This window comes from Salvelinus alpinus, chromosome 18 (assembly GCF_045679555.1).
Source record: "Salvelinus alpinus chromosome 18, SLU_Salpinus.1, whole genome shotgun sequence".
Lineage (NCBI taxonomy): Eukaryota > Metazoa > Chordata > Actinopteri > Salmoniformes > Salmonidae > Salvelinus > Salvelinus alpinus.
The window spans coordinates 10,990,701-11,015,622 of NC_092103.1; the positions used below are offsets into that span (position 1 = coordinate 10,990,701).

The 24,922-nt window shown below is 45.1% G+C and overlaps 1 protein-coding gene across 2 annotated transcripts in view; it reads left to right on the top strand.

The window, feature by feature from the left end:
- The window catches only part of LOC139543696 (zinc finger SWIM domain-containing protein 6-like), a 44,985-nt gene that overhangs the window by 8,752 nt on the left and 11,311 nt on the right, over positions 1–24,922 (top strand). Inside the window, exons 1-2 of one of the 2 annotated variants that reach the window (XM_071350024.1) lie at positions 5,560–5,707; positions 24,273–24,629. In XM_071350024.1, the coding sequence (XP_071206125.1) occupies positions 5,662–5,707; positions 24,273–24,629 (403 nt within the window). In that variant the 5' untranslated portion in view covers positions 5,560–5,661. Of the gene's footprint in view, positions 1–5,559; positions 5,708–24,272; positions 24,630–24,922 lie in introns of those variants that run through there. The other variant, XM_071350023.1, reaches the window with a different exon arrangement.

Genomic DNA, 24,922 nt, shown 5'->3' on the forward strand with positions numbered 1-24,922 from the left:
CAAATGACTTTTGTTAAAGTCCCCCGCGACAGTTTGTTCAGGGTCTAATGAAGATCGTGGAGCGGGATGTACACAGCCATGGAGATAATCACTGAGAACTCTCTCGAAAGGCAAAAAGGGCGACATTTGATGACCAAGTATTCCAAGTCGGGAGAGCAGAAGCTTGCAGGTTCCTGTACGTTTCCACCGTCGCCCCACTTGTTATTGGTCATAAAGCAGAGCCCTCCGCCCTTATTCTGGCCAGAGAGAACCCTCTTCCTATCAGCTCGATGAACTGTAAAACCCGCTGGTTGTATGCGATCCGTTTGGATGTTGGAGGAAAGCCACGTTTCAGAAAAACAGAGTGTGTTGGAGATTTCTATGTCCCTCTGGAAGTACGTCAAGTTTATTCACTGATGATTGAACATTTGCGAGTAGTGTGCTCGGTAATGGAGGACGGGTCGCCTGGTGTTTCAACCTCACTAAGACCTCCTCCCCCCCACGCCGCCGTCTTCGTTTCCGTCTCCGGTAGGACCACCAGGCATCCCTGCGCCCCACCAAAGCAGCTAGACCATTGTTCCGCCGTCTCTGGGAAGGTCGGGTAGACCGTAGCACCCAGTGATGCATGTTCTACCTGGGTGTATGAAGTAATGCACAAAAACAAACTGAGTAAGAACATGTAGATCAACACGAGAAAAAGTAGAAACCTGCAATGTTTTGTAGGAGCTGGAGGTGAGGCGCCATCCGTCAGCGCCATCTTATTTTGTTGAATAGAGGTAGAGGTGAAATGTTTCCTCTGGTATTGTGTCCCGTGTGTAAATCCTGTCTAGTTTTCCTGTTGTTTCGTTCTGAGCTTTGGAGTTCTGCCTAGGTATTTTCCATCTCCGTGTCAGACTCTGCGTGGAATGTGGCTGAAATTCCCAAACAACACAATTTACCCCCTGCGTCCTGGATTCAGGAGGAAAAGTACAGATGAGAGCGAAAGCAAACACACGCGCACACACACACACACACACACACACACACACACACACACACACACACACACACACACACACACACACACACACACACACACACACACACACTGCATAATGGTAGGTGAATGTTTGTCTCTGCAGTCAGCAGGTGTGTGTGTATGTGTGTTTTAGCTGTGTGTGTGTGTGTGTGGTAGGGGTTTTTCTCTTTTGTTAGGCTACTATTTGATCAATCTCATAGACCTGAAGGTTTGTTTTCCTCTCTATCTCTCCATCCCTCTCACCCTGATCTGTATTCCTCCACCATATCTCTGTCCATCATTAACCTTCATCAGAGGGGAGGATGGGAGAAGGGAAAGCAGATGTACCCCAGTCTAGACTTTATCTCTCTCTTCTTATCAGATGTACAGACCCCATCTATTACCCCATTATCACACACACACACACACACACACACACACACACACACACACGGGGGTGCTGCTACTGACAACTAGTAAACACACTGTCACCCATTGGCCTCCCTTAAAGGGAATGTGTGTCTGTAGAGGATTATTTTTGTTCCCACAGAGCGCTGAGCAAGTCAAAGCCTGCCGCTCCTAAAGCATCATGGGAATACTGGGCCCCATGGAATGGTCTCCAAAGAACAACAAACGCAACACCCAACCAACTCTGGCAGCATGGAACTCTGGGACTATGGAACTAGAACCCCGATCTGGGCCAACAACTACCTGCCTGCCTGCAACATTCCAAGCACATCATGCATGACACTATTCCAGGACAGGGTTTCCTAAAGTTTTTCACTCTGGGTCCCCCCCTTCCAGCATTGGGGAACGTCCCACGTGTATTTTTATGGGCACAAGCACTGTTCATGACACAAACTGTTCACATCCCCCTTGTTGGTGGAGAGAATGTTACATTCTATACATTTTGCCACGTCTGTGTATTCATGCGATATTTGAGTGACAAAAAAATTACAACAGTATCTATGGGCTAAAAAAACTTTAAAAATATTAGCTGATATGGGCTAGTTGATCTGGACATTTCTGACAAGTTATAAATAGCTCTCTAAGGTACAGTGGTAAGAAAAAGTACTTGAACCCTTTGGAATTACCTGGATTTCTGCATAAATTGGTCATAAAATTGTGTCTGATCTTCATCTAGGTCACAACAATAGACAAACACAGTCTGCTTAAACTAATAACACACAAACAATTATATGTTTTCATGTCTTTACTGAACACACAGTGTAAACATTCACAGTGCAGGGTGGAAAAAGTATGTGAACCCTTGGATTTAATAACTGGTTGATCCTCCTTTTGCAGCAATAACCTCAACCAAATGTTTTCTGTAGTTGCGGATCAGACCTGCACAATGGTCAGGAGGAATTTTGGACCATTCCTCTTTACAAAACTGTTTCAGTTCAGCAATATTCTTGGTGTCTGGTGTGAACTGCTCTCTTGAGGTCATGCCACAGCATCTCAATCGGGTTGAGGTCAGGACTATGACTGGGCCACTCTAGAAGGCGTATTTTCTTCTGTTGAAGCCATTCTGTTTTTGATTTACTTCTGTTTTGGGTCGTTGTCCTGTTGCATCACCCAACTTCTGTTGAGCTTCAATTGGCGAACAGATTGGCCTAACATTCCCCTGCAAAATGTCTTGATAAACTTGGGAATTCATTTTTCCGTTGATGATAGCAAGCTGTTCAGGCCCTGAGGCAGCAAAGCAGCCCCAAAACATGATGCTCCCTCCACCATACTTTACAGTTGGTATGAGGCTTTGATGTTGGTGTGCTGTGCCTTTTTTTCTCCACACATAGTGTTGTGTGTTCCTTCCAAACAACTTAACTGTAGTTTCATCTGTCCACAGAATATTTTGCCAGTAGCGCTGTGGAACATCGAGGTGCACTTTTGCAAACTTCAGACGTGCAACAATGTTTATTTTGGACAGCAGTGGCTTCTTCTGTGGTGTCCTCCCATGAACACCATTCTTGTTTAGTTTTTTGCGTATCGTAGACTCGTCAACAGAGATGTTAGCATGTTCCAGAGATTTCTGTAAGTCTTTAGCTGACACTCTAGGATTCTTCTTACCCTCATTGAGCATTCTGCTCTGTGCTCTTGCAGTCATCTTTGCAGGACGGCCACTCCTAGGGAGAGTAGCAACAGTGCTGAACTTTCTCAATTTATAGACAATTAGTTTTACCGTGGACTGATGAACATCAAGGCTTTTAGAGATACTTTTGTAAACCTTTCCAGCTTTATGCAAGTCAACAATTCTTAATTTTAGGTCTTCTGAGATCTCTTTTGTTCGAGGCACGGTTCACATCAGGCAATGCTTCTTGTGAATAGCAAACTCAAATTTTGTGAGTGTTTTTATAGTACAAGGCAGCTCTAACCAACATCTCCAATCTCGTCTCATTGATTGGACTCCAGGTTAGCTGACTCCTGACTCCAATTAGCTTTTGGATGAGTCATTAGCCAAGGGGTTCGCATACTTTTTCCAACCTACACTGTGCATGTTTAAATGATGTATTCAATATAGACAGAAAAATGCAATAATTTGTGTGTTATTAGTTTAAGCACACTGTGTTTGTCTATTGTTGTGACTTAGATGAAGATCAGATCAAATTTGATGAACAATTTATGCAGAAATCCCGGTAATTCCAAAGGGTTCACAGACTTTTTCTTGCCACTGTATGTAATGACTAACATGACAAGAGGAACTGATGATGCACTACCTCATTTACAAATTGCACCTTGTACATGCTACTATTACGAGTTAGTTTATAGCCGGACTGAGTCCCTTACCCCTCTCCCCACAGTTTGGGATGCAGAATACCTTCTATATCTATGCAGATGAGAGCTTCTATGAGCAATGCTTACCTTTTTAATGAGATGTGTTGCATGCACTCCCGCTCTCTCTCTCTGTCTCTCTCTCCCTCTCTCTCTGTCTCTCTCTCCCTCTCTCTCTCTCTCTCTCTCTCTCTCTCTGATTGTTAATCAGAAGGTGCTTATGAGCAATACTTACCTGTTAATGGGAGCTTAGCAGAGTGATCCATCACAGGCATGTTACCGCTGCTGCTCTTCCTAATGAAGACTGATGGCCTTATCACTACTGCAGAGAGGGAGGGGGAGAGAGGGTTGCGTGTCGAGGAGGGAGCGGAATGAGTAAATACCACCCTCAAACAACTACTCCCTCTTTCCGTCCCCCTCTCCTCTCACCTCTATCCACCCAACACCTATTTTAGAATGTCACCCTGGGTTTTCCATCCCCTCGTTTCGCACACGTCCCTAACTCTCCTCTCCCCTCTCGGAATAGAAACAGTGCTGGCATGTTTAGGTGCCAGAGCTCTACCTCACTGTGTCCCTTCTCTGTATGATTGTGTGTGTGTGTGTGTGTAGGACACTTTGTGCGTCACACACGTCAGGATGTCAGCCGTATGACCGGTGTGTTTAGCCAGCATCCTGGGGAAAGGACAGGGGATGGCCATAGAGGATGGTAGGTACTGGGTAGGTGCCTAGGGTGATACCTTGTGTTTGGACCGTACTTTGACTCTGGTGTTGGCTGTGTATGACTCCGTCTGTTCCTGCTCTTTATTTATAGAACACTTCTACTGAGCCTATGGAGAGACCTGATGTCTGACTTTACCTAGTCAAACACACCAGTGTGTGTGTGCTCACTGACCTCCTGAACCCCCAGTTACCTATTAGCAGTCATATCCTGCTTCCTGCTTTAACGCATCACTTCCGTCTGGGACCCCTCTCTGGATTGGGTTACATTCTCTCTCTCTCTCTCTCTCTCTCTCTCTCTCTCTCTCTCTCTCTCTCTCTCTCTCTGTCTTTCTGTCTGTCTGTCTGTCTGTCTGTCTCTCTCTCTCTCTCTCTCTCTGTCTCTCTGTCTCTCTGTGTCTGACTAATGACGGATAAATGAGAGATTCGGAGCGCGCACACACACACCCTTAGCATAAATGCATACCGTCAACTGAATGCATGAATCAAAGAACCAGAGCAGCCCGAAGCGAAACTGAGTAAAGCAGAAAGGAGGGGAAGTGCTGAGCTGGTGATATGGTTTAGGGTTTAGTACAATTGAGAAACCATGTGACCCACTTCAATGGTGACAGATTGTACCCCTCCCACCTGTGTATTTGTGGGGGTGGGCATGATGATGGTTTAGGAAAGTGTTATCTTTGGGTGTGTCATTGACTGTTCTGATGTCACACACACACACACACACACACACACACACACACACACACAGTTGAACCGGTTATTCTTAGTCATACTCAAAAGCCATAGTGTTTCCACGCCTGCTTTCTGTTACATTATAATGGCATCTGACTGACTGGCAGTCATTGTTCCACTGAACACTACTGTATAAACTGTCTGAGTTATCACTAACGAATACACACACACACCCACGCTCGCACTGTTACAACATATACACACGCGCACGCACGCACACACACACGGCAGTCAGAATATCTGAGTCACGGAATGACACGACAAAGACACAGAGGAAGTGTTAGGGTGTTGTCATCACGTGTGGCTTATCGCCTCTCTCTGTTTTCTCTCTGTCGCGTACCGTACGGTTCTGGAACTCCCTTGTGTGCATTTGCATTAGATCAACAAAAGCTGATATGCTTGTGGGTAGGGGTTTGTCATTGCCATAAAAATAAGTTACTCATTCATTTCCTGCTTGTTGAGACATGAGACGGTTTAGTCAGGGGTTTCTGCTGCAGCAGGATACCAGCGGTAAGTACCAGGATGTTGGTGTAATGTTAGACAAGTAGGAGGAAGAGGCTTGTAACAACGGTAAATGTAATAGCTTTTCTATTTATTCACCTTTTATCTCATAAACCCGCTGAATGTAATAACCTGCCGGGAAACGCAATCTAATGTTGAACGGTGAACGCAATACGTTTTTCTGACCAAATGTAATGACTTCAACCAATCATGTAATAGCATACCAAAATCGATGTTTTTATGCACATACCACCCGCCACCCACTGCCAATTACAACACAACCAAACGCATGCACATCATACAGAAATACTCATTTAGGCACTCACAAGCACACATTGAAATGTGCACACTCATATATATATACAGTGGGGAGAACAAGTATTTGATACACTGCCGATTTTGCAGGTTTTCCTACTTATAAAGCATGTAGAGGTCTGTAATTTGTATCATAGGTACACTTCAACTGTGAGAGACGGAATCTAAAACAAAAATTCAGAAAATCACATTGTATGATTTTTAAGTAATTAATTTGCATTTTATTGCATGACATAAGTATTTGATCACCTACCAACCAGTAAGAATTCCGGCTCTCACAGACCTGTTCGTTTTTCTTTAAGAAGCCCTCCTGTTCTCCACTCATTACCTGTATTAACTGCACCTGTTTGAACTCGTTACCTGTATAAAAGACACCTGTCCACACACTCAATCAAACAGACTCCAACCTCTCCACAATGGCCAAGACAAGAGAGCTGTGTAAGGACATCAGGGATAAAATTGTAGACCTGCACAAGGCTGGGATGGGCTACAGGACAATAGGCAATCAGCTTGGTGAGAAGGCAACAACTGTTGGCGCAATTATTAGAAAATGGAAGAAGTTCAAGATGACGGTCAATCACCCTCGGTCTGGGGCTCCATGCAAGATCTCACCTCGTGGGACATCAATGATCATGAGGAAGGTGAGGGATCAGCCCAGAACTACACGGCAGGACCTGGTCAATGACCTGAAGAGAGCTGGGACCACAGTCTCAAAGAAAACCATTAGTAACACACTACGCCGTCATGGATTAAAATCCTGCAGCGCACGCAATGTCCCCCTGATCAAGCCAGCGCATGTCCAGGCCCGTCTGAAGTTTGCCAATGACCATCTGGATGATCCAGAGGAGGAATGGGAGAAGGTCACGTGGTCTGATGAGACAAAAATAGAGCTTTTTGGTCTAAACTCCACTCGCCGTGTTTGGAGGAAGAAGAAGGATGAGTACAACCCCAAGAACACCATCCCAACCGTGAAGCATGGCGGTGGAAACATCATTCTTTGGGGATGCTTTTCTGCAAAGGGGACAGGACGACTGCACCGTATTGAGGGGAGGATGGATGGGGCCATGTATCGCGAGATCTTGGCCAACAACCTCCTTCCCTCAGTAAGAGCATTGAAGATGGGTCGTGGCTGGGTCTTCCAGCATGACAACGACCCGAAACACACAGCCAGGGCAACTAAGGAGTGGCTCCGTAAGAAGCATCTCAAGGTCCTGGAGTGGCCTAGCCAGTCTCCAGACCTGAACCCAATAGAAAATCTTTGGAGGGAGCTGAAAGTCCGTATTGCCCAGCGACAGCCCCGAAACCTGAAGGACCTGGAGAAAGTCTGTATGGAGGAGTGGGCCAAAATCCCTGCTGCAGTGTGTGCAAACCTGGTCAAGAACTACAGGAAACGTATGATCTCTGTAATTGCAAACAAAGTTTTCTGTACCAAATATTAAGTTCTGCTTTTCTGATGTATCAAATACTTATGTCATGCAATAAAATGCAAATTAATTACTTAAAAATCATACAATGTGATTTTCTGGATTTTTGTTTTAGATTCCGTCTCTCACAGTTGAAGTGTACCTATGGTAAAAATTACAGACCTCGACATGCTTTGTAAGTAGGAAAACCTGCAAAATCGGCAGTGTATCAAATACTTGTTCTCCCCACTGTATATATACACACACACACACACACACACACAACAATTGCCTTGATTATTATTAATCAACTTATTATGTTATCTGGTGCTTATCAGGTTATTAGCAACTTCTTTTATGAAGAACACCCGATGATGTAATAACCAAAATGTCTGTACTGTTGTGTTACTTCCCTTATTTGGATGGACATGGAATAGTCCCAAAAGTGCAAATGCCATCAGTCTCGCACTCCAGGCAGGCTCAAGCAAACGCATGACTAGACACAACATCCAGGTGCCCACAAACGTCTTAAAAATGTCCCCGGGGATGTCCCCAGTACCAACCGTGAACTAACTAGTCATTATTGTTTGCAGGGAACTATTGCAGATGACATGTTTTAATACTAGGGCGCTACAGATTCATTCAGGTCTTTCTTTGTGTGTCTGTGTGTGACTACATATCAATGTGTGCTTGTGATTATGTACGATTGGGGGGGTGTATGTTCATCAAAATGAGCAAAGTAATACATTATTTGTTTATTTTTGTATTATTGCATGATTTGTTGCCGTTTATTACATTATTCATGAAAAAAGTTGTTACTCACCTGTTAATGTAATAACTTGTTACATTTAACAGAGAAAGTTATTACGTTTACTGGGTTTATTACATACAAATCTAGAAGTTATTTCAGTAGGAAAAGTTATTACTCTTGCTAGTGTTATTACATTTGCCGTTGTTATGGCTAGACCCCAACACTGAAGGATGCATGTGGAAGCTTGCATGGTGGCGGGAACAAACGGGGGGTGAAGGGAAATGACGTGACACCGGTGCTCTGTGTCAACTGACTGGTGGGATTGTGGTATCATGGAAAGAGGCCACAGGTGCTACCCTCGTCACACACACAGACCAACACATGCACACACACCCCTCCACTGGGATGGATTCTCCATTATCTGTTTATGAGCACCTGTTGAAGTTGAAAAGGTTCAAGTTAATGTGGGCGACCCTCCCCCCCACCCCCCCTTCTCAAATGCAGTGCAGCAGATGTGTGTGTGCGTGTGTGTTTGGTGTGGTGTGTGTTCCTCACTTTTCTAAACTTTAGGACAGAACCTGAGGTTATGGACAGTAACATATGCACACTCAGACACACATTGACCCCTCTCTGCAGTTGGCCATTATAACAGCTGATCAAACTTGGCTCCCTGGGAGGCTGCTCTGCCGTGCTCTGAGAGACTGTGGGAGCTCCATGTCCCAGAGCTCAACACTGGAGTGGTTTAGCAAACACATCTCTGTTATAGAGCCCAGACCTGCAGCCTTTTCCCATCTCTCTCTTTCTATTTCTCTCTCACTCTCTCAATTCAATTCAAGGGCTGTTTTGGCATGGGAAACATATGTTTACATTGCCAAAGCAAGTGAAATGGATAATAAACAAAAGTGAAATAAACAATAAAAAAATGAACAGTAAACATTGCACTCACTAAAGTTTCAAAGGAATAGAGACATTTCAATGTCATATTATGGTTATGTACAGTGTTGTAACAGTGTGCCAATAGTCTCTCTCCCTACCCCCTCTCTCTACCTTCTCTCTACCCTCTCTCTCTCTCTGTCCCTACCCTCTCTCTCTCTACCCTCTCTCTCTCTCTCCCTACCCTCTCCACTCTCCCTCTATCTCTCCCTACCCCCTCTCTCTACCCTCTCTATACTCTCTCTCTCTCCCTACCCTCTCTCCACTCTCTACCCTCTCTCCACTCTCTACCCTCTCTCTCTCCCTAACCCCTCTCTCTACTCTCTCTCTCTCCCTACACTCTCTCTCTCCCTACACTCTCTCTCTACCCTCTCCCTACTCTCTCACGCTCTACCCTCTCTCTCCACTCTCTCCCTCTCTACCCAATATCTCTCCCTATCCTCTCTCTCTACCCTCTATCTCTCCCTACCCTCTCTCTACCCTCTCTCTCTCCCTACCCTCTCTCCACCCTCTCCCTACTCTCCCTCTCTACCCTCTATCTCTCCCTATCCTCTCTCTACCCTCTCTCTCTCCCTACCCTCTCTCCACCCTCTCCCTACTCTCCCTCTCTACCCTCTATCTCTCCCTATCCTCTCTCTACCCTCTCTCTCTCCCTACCATCTCTCCACCCTCTCCCTACTCTCTCCCTCTCTACCCTCTATCTCTCCCTATCCTCTCTCTCTACCCTCGCTCTCTCCCTACCCTCTCTCTCTCTCTACCCTCCCTATCTTCTCTCTCTCTCCCTACCCTCTCTCTCTCTCTAACCTCCCTATCTTCTCTCTCTCTCCCTACTCTCTCTCTCCCTACTCTCTCTCTCTCTACTCTCTCTCTCCCTACTCTCTCTACACTCTCTCTCTCCCTACTCTCTTTCTCTATACTCTCTCTCTACCCTCCCTATCTTCTCTCTCTCTCCCTACCCTCTCTCTCTCTCTAACCTCCCTATCTTCTCTCTCTCTCCCTACTCTCTCTCTCCCTACTCTCTCTCTCTCTACTCTCTCTCTCCCTACTCTCTCTACACTCTCTCTCTCCCTACTCTCTCTCTCTATACTCTCTCTCTCCCTACTCTCTCTACTCTCTCTCTCTACCTTCTCTCTCTTGCTCGTGCTCTATTTATTTCTGTGCTCTCATTCTCGTGCTCTCTCTTTCTGTCACACCTTCGTGTAATTAATTCAGATTCCGGAATATAATACGTTTCCCAGCCTCATTAAAACTTCTTGGCTGCGTAGTTACTGTTTGGTCACTGTATAGTTCTGTGTGGTTCTGTGGTGCCATTCATCTGTTTTTGTGTCAAAACGCTTTAGCTAGTTTAGATTCTTTAACATGCTGCCCCTGCCAAGACCACCAGAAAGGATCTATTGACTGTTTTTTTTAGGTGAGTGGTGGGAATGAGACATTTGGGGAAGAGAAGCATTTGTGCTCCCATGCACAGTGTGTGTGTGTGTGTTGCCTTGCCTGGTGAAGGTCCTCGAAGGCTGAACGAATTACTTGGACAGCGTAGGTCAGGGAACGGAGGCGGTACTCAATAAAAAGAGAAGGAAAAATGAATGCCGGCCTTTTTTGTTCCCTTCTTCCACCTGATCCACTGACAGTTGAATGTTTCAGCAGTTCGATGTTTCCAGGAGTTGGACTGGTAATCAGTGCAGTCCGTGTGTATATGTGTGACAGATCTGATTTACACATTGTTGTGCTAGTTAGCTGAAGCGCTCCTTCATCAATTCTTCATCTGTCCCTCCTTCCCCTCTCTGTCATTTTCTGTCTGTTTTCCTTGATTTCCTTGATTTCCTTTTCCTCTCTCGCGCTCTATCCTGGCTGCTTTCTGTCCCGCTAGCGGGCTATTGAGATGCAGTCTTGAGTGTCTGTTTTCCTCAGCTCTTTAGGACCATTGTCCTTGTCTAGTGGAACTTGGGGAGAGAAGTGCACTCACTGTTTGTTAATGTGTGTGTGTGTGTGTGTGTGTGTGTGTGTGTGTGTGTGTGTGTGTGTGTGTGTGTGTGTGTGTGTGTGTGTGTGTGTGTGTGTGTGTGTGTGTGTGTGTGTGTGTGTGTGTGTGTGTGTGTGTGTGTGTGTGTGTGTGTGTGTGTCAGGGTTGGGCAACAGTCCGAGTGGGACGTGGGAAGCACTGTTTAAGTGAGCTGTGTGTGTGCTCCTTCATCAAAGTGTGTGTGTGAGAGACCTGGCAGGGTTCACTACAGCCCCAATGGCCTCTCTCAATTAGACACAAAATGTCACCCGAGGTCCCTTTTTTGGCCAGTGAAATGGACGCCATAAAAACACAGCTACAATTGTGTCCATTCTGAGCTGCCAGATGCTTTACACCTCCTCCACTGTTGTTGAGGACCTTTCTCTCTCTTTCTCTCCTTTTTCCAAGGTATCTCTCCTTTTCTGAGGTAGTTTTAAACCAGAGCTGTGTGGGTTTGAGTCTAGCTTGTTGAATAGGGTGTCTCTCCTCCTTTTTCCTGAGGTCATTTTCAGGTGTCCATCTCCCCTTTTCCCTGTTTGTTTCTGAGGTTTTCAGATGGAGCTGCAGGATTTCTGTCTGGTTGGTTGTAAAGAATCTCTTCTTCCCTGAGGTCTATCAAACAGTGGGGTTGCAGGCTAGTCCACTCGCGACTAGCAGTGTAAAGGAAAATTCTTTTGAAAATGACTCAAGAGAAAATGCTCGGCGGAGTGGCTGAATATGACACGTAGCGACTGCAGAAGCTCTGTCAGAGATGATTTTCTGTTGGTTGGTGTGTGTGTGTTGATTGGTCAGCACAGTGAGGAGCACCAGGAGATGTCTTCAGGGGGACACGGATTGGCCTACTCTACTCCAATCATTAATGGCCCAATTTGAAGCTTGGCGGAGCATCCCCCACCACCAAACACACACACGCCCCTCCCCCCCACACACTGTTTCTCGCTAGTGCACTACCACACACACCCTCCCCTGTCCTCCACACACCTCTCAATGTTTCTGTCTACAGAGCATGCTCTATTCCTATTGGCTGTGTGGCAGAAGTAAGGAATGGAAGGGTAGCTGACCATTGTCTAATAAATACACAGTTAAAGGCGGTCTTTGTTACAATGCTGTGAGAACCAGAATGACTCTAGCCAGCCGTCTCGACGGGCAACCAACTGGACAACCTCTGGCATGACACGGTCCTTACAGACCGCCCCATAGGGTGCCACTGACTTCTCACAGGCCATGGGGTGATGCTTATTATGCCAGAATAAAAACCCTTCTCAGTTTTCCATTTACTGGAGCTATAGTTAACCATCCGTTGACTGCATTGTATGTGGAGTTAAAATGTTGATGATTCCCCAATCATAACTAAACGATTCAGATATAACATCGTAAACTGAACAAAAATATAAACGCAACATGTAAAGAGTTGGTTTCATGAGCTGAAATAACAGATCCCAGAAATGTTCCACACGCACAAAAAGCTTATTTCTCTCCAATGTTGTGCCCAAATTTGTTTATATCCCTGTTAGTGAGCATTTCTCCTTTGCCAAGATAATCCATCCAGCAGACAGGTATGGCATATCAAGAAGCTGATTAAAGGGCATGATCATTCCACAGGTGCACCTTGTGCTGGGGACAATAAAAGGCCATCTCTAAAATGTGCAGTTTTGTCACACAACACAATGCTTCAGATGTCTCAAGTTAAGGGCGTGTGCAATTGGCATGCTGACTGCAGGAATGTCCACCAGAGCTGTTGCCAGAGAATTTAATTAAAAAAATTCTACCATAAGCCGCCTCCAACGTTGTTTTAGACGTCTAAACGGCCTCACCGCAGACCACGTGTATGGCATCGTGTGGGCGAGGCGTTTGCTGATGTCAACGTTGTGAACAGAGTGCCCCATGTTGGCGGTGGGGTTATGGTATGGGCAGGCATAAGCTACGGACAACGAACACAATTGCATTTTATCCATGGCAATTTGAATGCACAGAGATACCGTGACGAGATCCTGAGGCCCATTGTCGTGCCATTCATCCGCCGCCATCACCTCATGTTTCAGCATGATAATGCACTGCCCCATTTCGCAAAGGATCTGTACACAATTCCCATGGCCTGCATACTCACCAGATGCTCTGGATCAACGTTTACGACAGTGAGTTCCAGTTCTCCGCCAATATCCAGCAACTTCGCACAGCCATTGAAGAGGAGGGGAACAACTTTCCACAGGCCACAATCAACAGCCTGATCAACTCTATGCAAAGGATATCTGTCACACCAGATACTGACTGGTTTTCTGATCCACGCCCCTACTTAAAAAAGAAGGTATCTGTGGTAGGCAGTTATGGGTTAATGCAGCACTAGATAGTATGTGTATACTCTAGTGGTAGTTGAGGGTTAAGTCTGGTTTCCGTGCAGCACTAGGCAGTATTATGGTCTGTAGTGGTAGCTAAGGGTTAAGTCTGGTTGCCGTGCAGTGTTAGGCAGTATTATGGTCTGCAGTGGTAGTTAAGGGTTAAGTCTGGTTTCCATGGTAGGTAGTTAAGGGTTAAGTCTGGTTGGCAGTATTATGCAAGCTGCAGAGAGAGAGAGGAAGAGTGGAAGTGCATTACAGAATGCTGAGCTCAGGGCTCTGGCACTCCGCCAGGCCTCTACACACACACACACACACACACACACACACACACACACACACACACACACACACACACACACACACTCTCTCTCAGCTGAGGGCTTTCCAAGCTTCCCACCAGCCCAGCGGTCTCCTCCCCTGTTTAGGAATGATCTCTTCCTCTCCCTCTTTCTCTCTCTTTTTCTCCCTCCTACATCTCTCCCTCCCTATGTCTTTCCCTTCCTCTTTCTCTCGTTCTCCCTCCTACCGCTCCCTCCCTGTCTTTCCCTTCCTCTCCCTCTTCTCTCTCTGATGTCAGTAGTTCAGCTGTGGGCCATGTAGGACTCGGGTTGGGCCATACAGTACAGGGGACTACCCTTTCTGTGTGTCTGTGTGTGTGTGTGTGTGTGTGTGTGTGTGTGTGTGTGTGTGTGTGTGTGTGTGTGTGTGTGTGTGTGTGTGTGTGTGTGTGTGTGTGTGTGTGTGTGTGTGTGTGTGTGTGTGTGTGTGTGTGTGTGTGTGTGTGTGTGTGTGTGTGTGTGTGTGTGTGTGTGTGAGCAAACTGTTACATTGTGGAGCAACTGCCAACCGGGGATGTACAGTATGTGCCTGTGTGGGTGTGTGTTACACAAGCAGATGTGATGTAGTGTGTGAGAGAGCGTGTGGATTTGTTTGTGTGTGAAATGTGATCCCCTGTGGTGTTGTGTCAGCTGACTGCTAGGCAGGAAATGGAGGAGTAAAAGAAGGCGGGTTCTCTTTCGCTCTAAACGTCTCTCTGGCTGCAGTCCAAACTCAAAGTAGACAGCCCTCGGCCCTCAACCCTCAGCCCTCGAATGACGTTTTACATCGTCACATCCGAGTGTACCTTAAATGTCCCTTGCCCAAGCGAGGGAGAGTGATGATCAGAGAGGCAACATCCTTGGTGGAACTCTTGAAGTTGAACTTAAAAACAACCAACCTAAAGCTATTATTGAACCTAGCAAGCTAACGTAGCTAGCTAGCACTCCTGTCAGGTAGCTAGCTAGCTACAGTTATGCATAGCTGGCTAGCTAGTTTTATAGTTTGGTAATTTATTCCAATACATTTCAGAATTCCCAAAAATATATTTACAAAGCTAGCTACGTTTTATAGGCTCCTCACTACGAAACTAAGCTAATTTGCCAATGCTAAAATCAATGTCATCTATATATATATATTTTTTAGCAAGCTAGCGTAATAATTTTGTCTGACATGCCGAAAATGCAGCCGGGTTGATAAAATGTTACACTTCGTGGCAACCGCAGTATGACACGTGACTACAGTTTGCCTTGCATTGTAGGTCATATCAACCCCACAAGTGATCAAAGTTCTTCACTCGCTCCCTCAAGCTAAATCGAAGGCCGAGGGGCAAAAGTTTGTGAATTGGACCTCCACTTAAGATAGCAATCAAACTGCATCCGGTTTCGACGGGGATTCCCCCAAGGGGGTAAAAAGAACATGTTTGGACTGCAGCCGCTGTCTCTCTTTGCTCTCTGCTCTCTTTGTCGCTCTCACATGATTTATCTCTCTCTTTCTATCCCCCCCCCCCCCCCCGTCTTCTGTTAGTCAGTTCTTCCAGTTTGTCAGTGTGAGTTTCCAGCATTCTGATTGAGCAAAAGTCTGTTGAGAGAACCGAAACCTGTGTGTGTGTGTGTGTGTTGTTTTCTCCTGTGTGTGTATTTTCATTGCTCGCACATATGTGTTTGTAGTGTATGTACAGTGGGGCAAAAAAGTATTTAGTCAGCCACCAATTGTGCAAGTTCTCCCACTTAAAAAGATAAGAGAGGCCTGTAATTTTCATCATAGGTACACTTCAACTATGACAGACAAAATGAGAAAAAAAATCCAGAAAATCACATTGTAGGATTTTTAATGAATTTATTTGCAAATTATGGTGGAAAACTTTTGTTATTGACCAAATACTTATTTATCTCAATACTTTGTTATATACCCTTTGTTGGCAATGACAGAGGTCAAACGTTTTCTGTAAGTCTTCACAAGGTTTTCACACACTGTTGCTGTTATTTTGGCCCATTCCTCCATGCAGATCTCCTCTAGAGCAGTGATGTTTTGGGGCTGTTGCTGGGCAACACGGACTTTCAACTCCCTCCAAAGATTTTCCATGGGGTTGAGATCTGGAGACTGGCTAGGCCACTCCAGGACCTTGAAATGGTTCTTACGAAGCCACTCCTTCATTGCCCGGGCGGTGTGTTTGGGATCATTGTCATGCTAAAAGACCCAGCCACGTTTTATTTTCAATGCCCTTGCTGATGGAAGGAGGTTTTCACTCAAAATCTCACGATACATGGCCCCATTCATTCTGTCCTTTACACGGATCAGTCGTCGTGGTCCCTTTGCAGAAAAACAGCCCCAAAGCATGATGTTTCCACCCCCATGCTTCACAGTAGGTATGGTGTTCTTTGGATGCAACTCAGCATTCTTTGTCCTCCAAACACGACGAGTTGAGTTTTTACCAAAAAGTTATATTTTGGTTTCATCTGACCATATGACATTCTCCCAATCTTCTTCTGGATCATCCAAATGCTCTCTAGCAAACTTCAGACGGGCCTGGACATGTACTGGCTTAAGCAGGGGGACACGTCTGGCACTGCGGCGTAGTGTGTTACTGATGGTAGGCTTTGTTACTTTGGTCCCAGCTCTCTGCAGGTCATTCACTAGGTCCCCCCGTGTGGTTCTGGGATTTTTGCTCACCGTTCTTGTGATCATTTTGACCCCACGGGGTGAGATCTTGCGTGGAGCCCCAGATCGAGGGAGATTATCAGTGGTCTTGTATGTCTTCCATTTCCTAATAATTGCTCCCACAGTTGATTTCTTCAAGCCAAGCTGCTTACCTATTGCAGATTCAGTCTTCCCAGCCTGGTGCAGGTCCACAATTTTGTTTCTGGTGTCCTTTGACAGCTCCGCTTTGGTCTTGGCCATAGTGGAGTTTGGAGTGTGACTGTTTGAGGTTGTGGACAGGTGTCTTTTATACTGATAACAAGTTCAAACAGGTGTCATTAATACAGGTAACGAGTGGAGGACAGAGTAGCCTCTTAAAGAAGAAGTTACAGGTCTGTGAGAGCCAGAAATCTTGCTTGTTTGTAGGTGACCAAATACTTATTTTCCACCATAATTTGCAAATAAATTCATTAAAAATCCTACAATGTGATTTTGTGGATTTTTTTTCTCTCATTTTGTCTGTCATAGTTGAAGTGTACCTATGATGAAAATTACAGGCCTCTCATCTTTTTAAGTGGGAGAACTTGCACAATTGGTGGCTGACTAAATACTTTTTTGCCCCACTGTATGTGTGTGTGCTGTCTCCCAGACCTCCCTTGAGACCGTTACTGAATTCTTGTAAAATCTCACTCGCTCAATCTATCTCAGACCATTAGGACTATTTGTTTCCCCTTGGGCTGTAGTTGAAGTATCTGGCTAACCATCTTAACATTGCTCCAGGCTCAAGTCCCCTGCTTAAGCACTGATTTAGGATCAGCTTAGCCAGATCTAGGCCTAACCTGAACCCTTAAGAGATTTAAGGCAAAGCTGACCTTAGATCCACGCTATCGGACCATCTGAGGCTTTTCACACTAAGCTATGGACGGTCGGTCGTATAGAGATACCATTTCGGCAATATGAGGCTCATCAAGGATTCTCGGTAGAGAGTCATGAAAGTAGCAATGTGATACTGTAGCATTATAGACTGCCACAATATCATAGGGGGCCAGGGGAGCCCCACTACACAGAAGAACCTGAGATAGACCCTCTAGTACTGGGAAGCAGACCCGCTCTCCTCCTAGTGTGTGTACTTTGAGAAAGACCAAAGTAAAATGAAAGACTTAATTCGGTGTTCTCCTTTCTCTTCTTCACCTCAGGGAATAATGGTGTTGGAAGGAATAGCAACCGTTTTACAGTCTCCTGACTGATTGTGCTATTTTGTGGGGGGTTTTGGCGCTGATCTTAACTTTTTTTGTACATAATGTTTCCGCCATCATTTCCTATGACTGAAAATAGCTTCTGGACATCAGAACAGCTAACATCGATTTGGATGAGGATTTTTACTTCAATAAGTCAGAGGCGAATGACATACTGCTCATCCCGGAGCAGGCCCGAATCCCTGACACTCGAAGAAGGAAGAGGTGCCGTTATTGAGGTCGGCGGTGCAGGATACCTGACGAGACTACATCAACCGCCTCTACCCTCTCTTCTATTGGCGAACATGCAATCACTGGAGAATAAACTGGAGACCAGCCCATCAACTTGATCTGAAGAACTGTAATATCCTATGTTTCTCCGAGTCGTGGCTGAACAAGGACAAATCTAGCATTTTTTTTGCCATACATCGGCAGGACAGAATGGCAGCGTTGGGCGGCAAACGGAGGGGGGGGGGGGGGGGGTTACAACAGCTGGTGTGCAATCTCTAATATTAAGTAAGTATCGAGGTTCTGCTCACCTGAGTTACAATACCTCATGATGAGCTGTAGACCACCCAGAGTGCCACCCACGACTGCGTGGCCGCATCGTGGACTATAGATAACGGAGGGCCGAGCACGCCCCCATTCACATCGACGGAGCTGTAGTTGAGTGGGTGGCAAGCGGTACCGGAGCGCCAAGTCTGGGACCAAAAGGCTCCTGAACAGCTTCTATCCACAAACCGTAAGACTGCTGAACAGTTAATCATTGATCCCCTTATTATTTGCACTGACTCTCATGCACCAACTCTATGCACGCTCACTGGACTCCACCCACATACTGCACTGACACTCCAAAACACACACTACATACGCTTACACACACAAAACACTCACAAATGCAACATTTTATTTTTTACTCTGCATTGTTGGGAAAGGGCTCATAAGAAAGCATTTCACGGTAAAGTCTACACCTGTTATATTCGGCGCATGTGACAAATAGAAATGTATTTGAAACCTGAATACAGTGGCGGGAAAACACATGGATTGGTACAATATATGGATTGGTTGTTTTACTGTTGGGTTGTGTGTGTGTGTGTGTGTGTGTGTGTGTGTGTGTGTGTGTGTGTGTGTGTGTGTGTGTGTGTGTGTGTGTGTGTGAGAGAGATGTGACGTAGTAAGCAATTTTCGGGGGGCACTGCGAACACTCGCAAGTGCGAGTGTTAGCCATTGGCAACTAGCGGCCAGCGGGCCACTTTGGTAGGCCCGCGGAGCAGTTTTTTTTGCGGGGGGAGGACTCAATCACTGTCTTAACTTACTGTTGAGAGTTAGAATAGTAGAATACACAAGGTGCACGTTCGAAATTTAGTTGTGCATCAGCAGTCACTTAATTAGCCCATGTCAGCTATTTTTTCCCCCCAGATTGATAAGTTAGTCTAGCGGCCTGCTATCTAAACTTGTAGTAATCATGGTTGAATTACCGACCGGGGTGGGGCCCATTGATCATCAGTTATCATATAAAAAACTGCAAACATTTGCCTCCACCTTATGGCAAAATGTGTAAAATTGCAGGGAATGAGAATGCAGGCCATGGGAATTCACAGTCACAACTTGGACTCCCAAACAATCACACATACTACACTGGCACTTTCACACTACACAAACGCTGCTGCCGCTCTGTTTATTATCTATCCTGACTGCCTAGCCACTGTAAAACTGGGGGGGGGGTGCAGACCCAGGAGCCACTGCAGCCCCTCATGATGAGTTCCTTTTTTTGGGGGGGCCCCCACCCCCTTCAAAGTTGGCCCTCCCTGATCTAGAGCCTATTGGTCTCCTGTTCTCTCTAACATGGCCATTTTAGATCCAGTTTGTCTTCTGTCCTCTCTGGAGTTAACTGATCTGATCCCAGGCCCAACCAGACAGGATTTGTGGTGGACATTTTGAGGGTTTCTCAGTGATGTCCATATCCCATAAGTTCTGGCTGTCAGTGTGGTTTTCAGAGGCCTGCTGCATTATCAGCAGGAAAAGACTTCCTCCCGGACATTTTTCTTCATTTTCCATGTGTGTCTGGTCAGGAGGAATTTTGGACCATTCCTCTTTACAAAACTGTTTCAGTTCAGCAATATTCTTGAGATGTCTGGTGTGAACTGCTCTCTTGAGGTCATGCCACAGCATCTCAATCGGGTTGAGGTCAGGACTATGACTGGGCCACTCCAGAAGGCGTATTTTCTTCTGTTGAAGCCATTCTGTTTTTGATTTACTTCTGTTTTGAGGCTTTGTTCTGTTGCATTACCCAACTTCTGTTGAGCTTCAATTGGAGGACAGATTGGCCTAACATTCCCCTGCAAAATGTCTTGATAAACTTGGGAATTCATTTTTCCGTTGATGATAGCAAGCTGTTCAGGCCCTGAGGCAGCAAAGCAGCCCCAAAACATGATGCTCCCTCCACCATACTTTACAGTTGGTATGAGGTTTTGATGTTGGTGTGCTGTGCCTTTTTTTCTCCACACATAGTGTTGTGTGTTCCTTCTAAACAACTTAACTGTAGTTTCATCTGTCCACAGAATATTTTGCCAGTAGCGCTGTGGAACATCGAGGTGCACTTTTGCAAACTTCAGACGTGCAACAATGTTTATTTTGGACAGCAGTGGCTTCTTCTGTGGTGTCCTCCCATGAACACCATTCTTGTTTAGTTTTTTGCGTATCGTAGACTCGTCAACAGAGATGTTAGCATGTTCCAGAGATTTCTGTAAGTCTTTAGCTGACACTCTAGGATTCTTCTTAACCTCATTGAGCATTCTGCTCTGTGCTCTGTGCTCTTGTCATCTTTGCAAAGTCATCTTTGCAGGACGGCCACTCCTAAGGAGAGTAGCAACAATGCTGAACTTTCTCAATTTATAGACAATTAGTTTTACCATGGACTGATGAACATCAAGGCATTTAGAGATACTTTTGTAACCCTTTCCAGCTTTATGCAAGTCAACAATTGTTAATTTTAGGTCTTCTGAGTTCTCTTTTGTTCGAGGCACGGTTCACATCAGGCAATGCTTCTTGTGAATAGCAAACTCAAATTTTGTGAGTGTTTTTATAGTACAAGGCAGCTCTAACCAACATCTCCAATCTTGTCTTATTGATTAGACTCCAGGTTAGCTGACTCCTGACTCCAATTAGCTTTTGGAGAAGTCATTAGCCTAGGGGTTCACATACTTTTTCCAACCTACACTGTGCATGTTTAAATGATGTATTCAATATAGACAAGAAAAATACAATAATTTGTGTGTTATTAGTTTAAGCACACTATATTTGTCTATTGTTGTGACTTAAATGAAGATCAGATCAAATTTCATGACCAATTTATGCAGAAATCCAGGTAATTCCAAAGGGTTCACATACTTTTTCTTGCCACTGTATGTGTGGTGGTGTGTGTTTGTGAGGAGGTTTAATGACCCAGGCATTACCAGGTAAGCGTTGGGACGTGTTGTGGAAAGGAAATGAGAATGTTTCACTCTTTCATCTCGCTGGCTCTCCTGCCTGACAAAGTGTCTGCGTGTGTGTGACCAGTGAGTGACCAGAGAATTTCATGTTTCATGTTTTTAGAAAATAGAAGACTGGTGCTATCTAGTGGAGAATAGGGTGTGTGTGTGCGTGCAGTGTGTGTGAGGGCCGTGTGTGTGTGTGTGCAGGGCTGTGTGGGGGCCATGTGTGTGCAGGGCTGTGTGGGGGCCATGTGTGTGTGCAGGGCTGCGTGGGGGCCAAGTGTGTGTGAGAAGGCTGCGCTCTATTGCATTAGGAGATCGACACACTGAGGGCCTCTAGAGATCAACAGTTTGACCTTTTCCCCAGAGAGAGAAAGGAGAGACATCTTCAGGGACTGCTCTTTCTCTTCCTCCCCCTCTTGCTGTTATAGTCTGACTAGTAGCTAGCTGGTACAATTGGTCTTCTTCACACTTAAGGTTACAACAAGCATAACTCTGTTGATCTACGTGCGTGTATGCACGTGGGTGAAGTGGGATTGTTGGAGTAGCAGACATATTTTGGTGACATGATATCCTCGCCAGTCCCACTCCCATTCACAAGGGGGCGATAGCAACGTTAAAAAATTTTTGTCTTAGTTTTGTGAAAGCAAGAAGTCACCTTCCCTTGCTAGAAGTACCTTGGTGGCAGCCTAGCTAAAAACATAGCAAGCTAACTAGCCTTTTTACCTTCCCACATCTCCATGTGAAATAATCTGATTTATTCTAAAAAAAAAAGATGCCCTGGCAAATATTCTTATACTTGCCTGTGTAACCTAAAACATTATCACAGTTTGATATGCTGCTTGTGTATTCATTCCCATATCAGCTAAAATAAACTTCATCATGTTTTGGTCATGGAGAAAAATAGTACATGGCTAGCTAGTTGGCTACAACAGGTTCTACCATTTCAGAATAGCCTGTAATCACTAGGGATGGGGGGGAAATAGATGCAGTTACATATCCAGATGTTCTTTTTGATGATGTATTTTTTTGGGACAATTTCGCAATATCATTTTTGCACTAGTTGGCTGTACCTGCACCAAAACTCCAGTGTTTTTCCATCATAGCTAACTCCCATCTTTTTTAATAAGGAGCACATTTGATGACTGATCAAAACAACGAATCGCAACACATATTGATAGATTGCATGTTTCGTCACAATATTGTTTTGAACGTTCGTTTTGGACTGATGCACAACTGAGAATTCTACTCAATGCATTGTCAATATGAGCGCATCAGTGGCTTGGAAATACAATGCTATTAAAAAACAGGCAAATAATTCTAAGGAAAACTTTTTGTCATCATTTTGATGTCGCCTTATTGACTTTAGGTGCAGTATAAACAACGATTTGTATAACTAAGATAGACCACAGCCTGTCGTTTCCAATGGGAAAAACGAGTCATAGTGGGCAGAACAAGCAAGGAGGTGGGCAGAGCCAAGCACGAGCTAGCGAGATCCTATTGGCGAGTTCTTGTAACGGCTGTCGTAGTCGTTCTCCTCCTCAGACGAGGAGGAGCATGGATCGGACCAAGATGCAGAGTGGTACGTGTTCATTATTTAATGGAAAAACAACAAAACACTTCAACATACGAAAACCAACGAACGTGACTAACCCGAAACAGTCCTGTGTGGCCCAAACGCTGACACAGGAACAAACACCCACAAAACACAAGTGAAACCCAGGCTGCCTTAGTATGATTCTCAATCAGGGACAACGATTGACAGCTGTCTCTGATTGAGAATCATACCAGGCCGAACACAAAATCCCAACATAGAAAATCAAACCTAGACCAACCCACCCAACTCACACCCTGACCAACTAAAACAAATACAAAACAAAGGAAAACAGGTCAGGAACGTGACAGTTCTAGCATACATTTGCATATTTCCGTTAGTCAACGCCTACTCTGTGAAGTGCCCGTGTGCAATGACTCAATTCGTCTTTGCACTCCTTCTAAACAATGCCATTTTTAAAAACTTTGACAATGGGTAAAGTCTACAAAACTTTGTCCACTCTGTTCGAAACAGATTTTAGTTTTGCGAACAGAACTGTATTGAGATCAAATGTTTCATTAATGAGAACATTTGCAGAAAGTCGGCCAAAATCCATCTCGTTCCATCTTCTCCCGCTGCTGGCCACTGGGCTTCTTCTCACTACCATATTTCGTAGTGAGTGGAAACGCCTAGCGGATGCTTCACATTTTATATGTCCAGTGAAATATCTGTCTCGTTGTTCTATCTGTGGTATATCGTTAGCTAGTTAGTGAAGATTGAGGGGAGGACACCGGATTTTAGCCAGCTAAAGTTAGCATTGCTAGCTATTTTGTTCTACAAACTTTGCTAGCTAATGACAACATTGCCATCTGTCTAAAATACATTTGCCATGATAATGCTGGCAAAGTTGTTTCCTACTAAACATTTGACTATTTTATCAATGTAATCGTATTTTCAGGCACTATAGTGTAATTTAGACGAAACAGTCGTTAGCCTCCATCCAGAATTACTGGGTTTAATCAAGACTTTAGGGCACCACTATTGCGTCGCCGGTAGAGCACGGCTTGGAGAACATTCATGACGCGACCGAGTGACGGAACCTCGTATCTGCATCTAAGTATCGTGATAATATAGTATCGTGAGATCCCTGGCAATTCACAGCCCTAGTAATCACTAGTTATTACATATAAACCACATGTATTTTTGGGGTAGATTCTTGATGTTTGGTTTACTGTTGGAACGGTCATTGAGATTATATTTGGTTATCAATGCAAAATAGGCTACTTTGATGAATAGCGACAACACTGCCCCCACGGCTGCGGAAGAATGATAATTTTCTCTCAATTTTCAGGTAGTCAAAAAAGTACATAAAATGCTGGAGTGTATTACAAGGAGCCGCCACTTTTGTGACGAAAATCGAAATTGCAAAACAGAATCTTGCGTCTGCAAAGAGCTTGTAGTAAGCTATAGGCTAGTAAGCCACACACTCACAGAGTTGTTATGACAAGAACATTAATGCCATTGTACTGTTCAAATATTTCGAACGTAAGCTTCTGTCAAGTACTTTTGTGTAAAACTGTTAGGCTACATGAATACAATTTGATTGATTGTCTAAAGGTTCTTGTTTTTTCTCCTTGCAGGGTTCCACCTCAGCGGAACGGTAACAGAACCGGCCACAGCGTCGGAACCCGAGCTCGTCTGCAGTGTGAGCGTCAGCTTCGACCGCTGCAAGATCACCGCGGTAACGTGCGGCTGCGGCAACAAGGACATCTTCTACTGCGCCCACGTTGTAGCGCTGGCCCTGTACCGTGTACGGAAGCCCGAGCAGGTCAAACTACACCTGCCCATCTCAGAGACTCTGTTCCAGATGAATAGAGACCAGCTGCAGAAGTTTGTCCAGTACCTGATAACAGTACACCACACCGAGGTGTTGCCCACTGCTCAGAAACTAGCTGATGAGATTCTGTCTACCAACTCTGAAATCAACCAGGTCCACGGTGAGTGGGGTGGATGATGTGTAGACGAGAGAAAGATGGTGTGAGGAAGAAAAAGTGTGTGTGTTTGTGTGTGTGTGTGTGTGTGTTTTTGCATGAGTGTGTGTGCCTGGAAATGATTTCCCCCTGTCTGGCTCCAGTAAAGCAGAACACTGGAGAGGGAAACACTTTGATCAAGTGTCACGCCCGTGTGAGAGCTCAACAGTAATGTAGGATGTGGGGAAGAGTGTGTGATAATACTTTAGACCCCCTTTACTTAAGCTTCATTTTCATTTTCAAAACAAAATTTTGTTCAT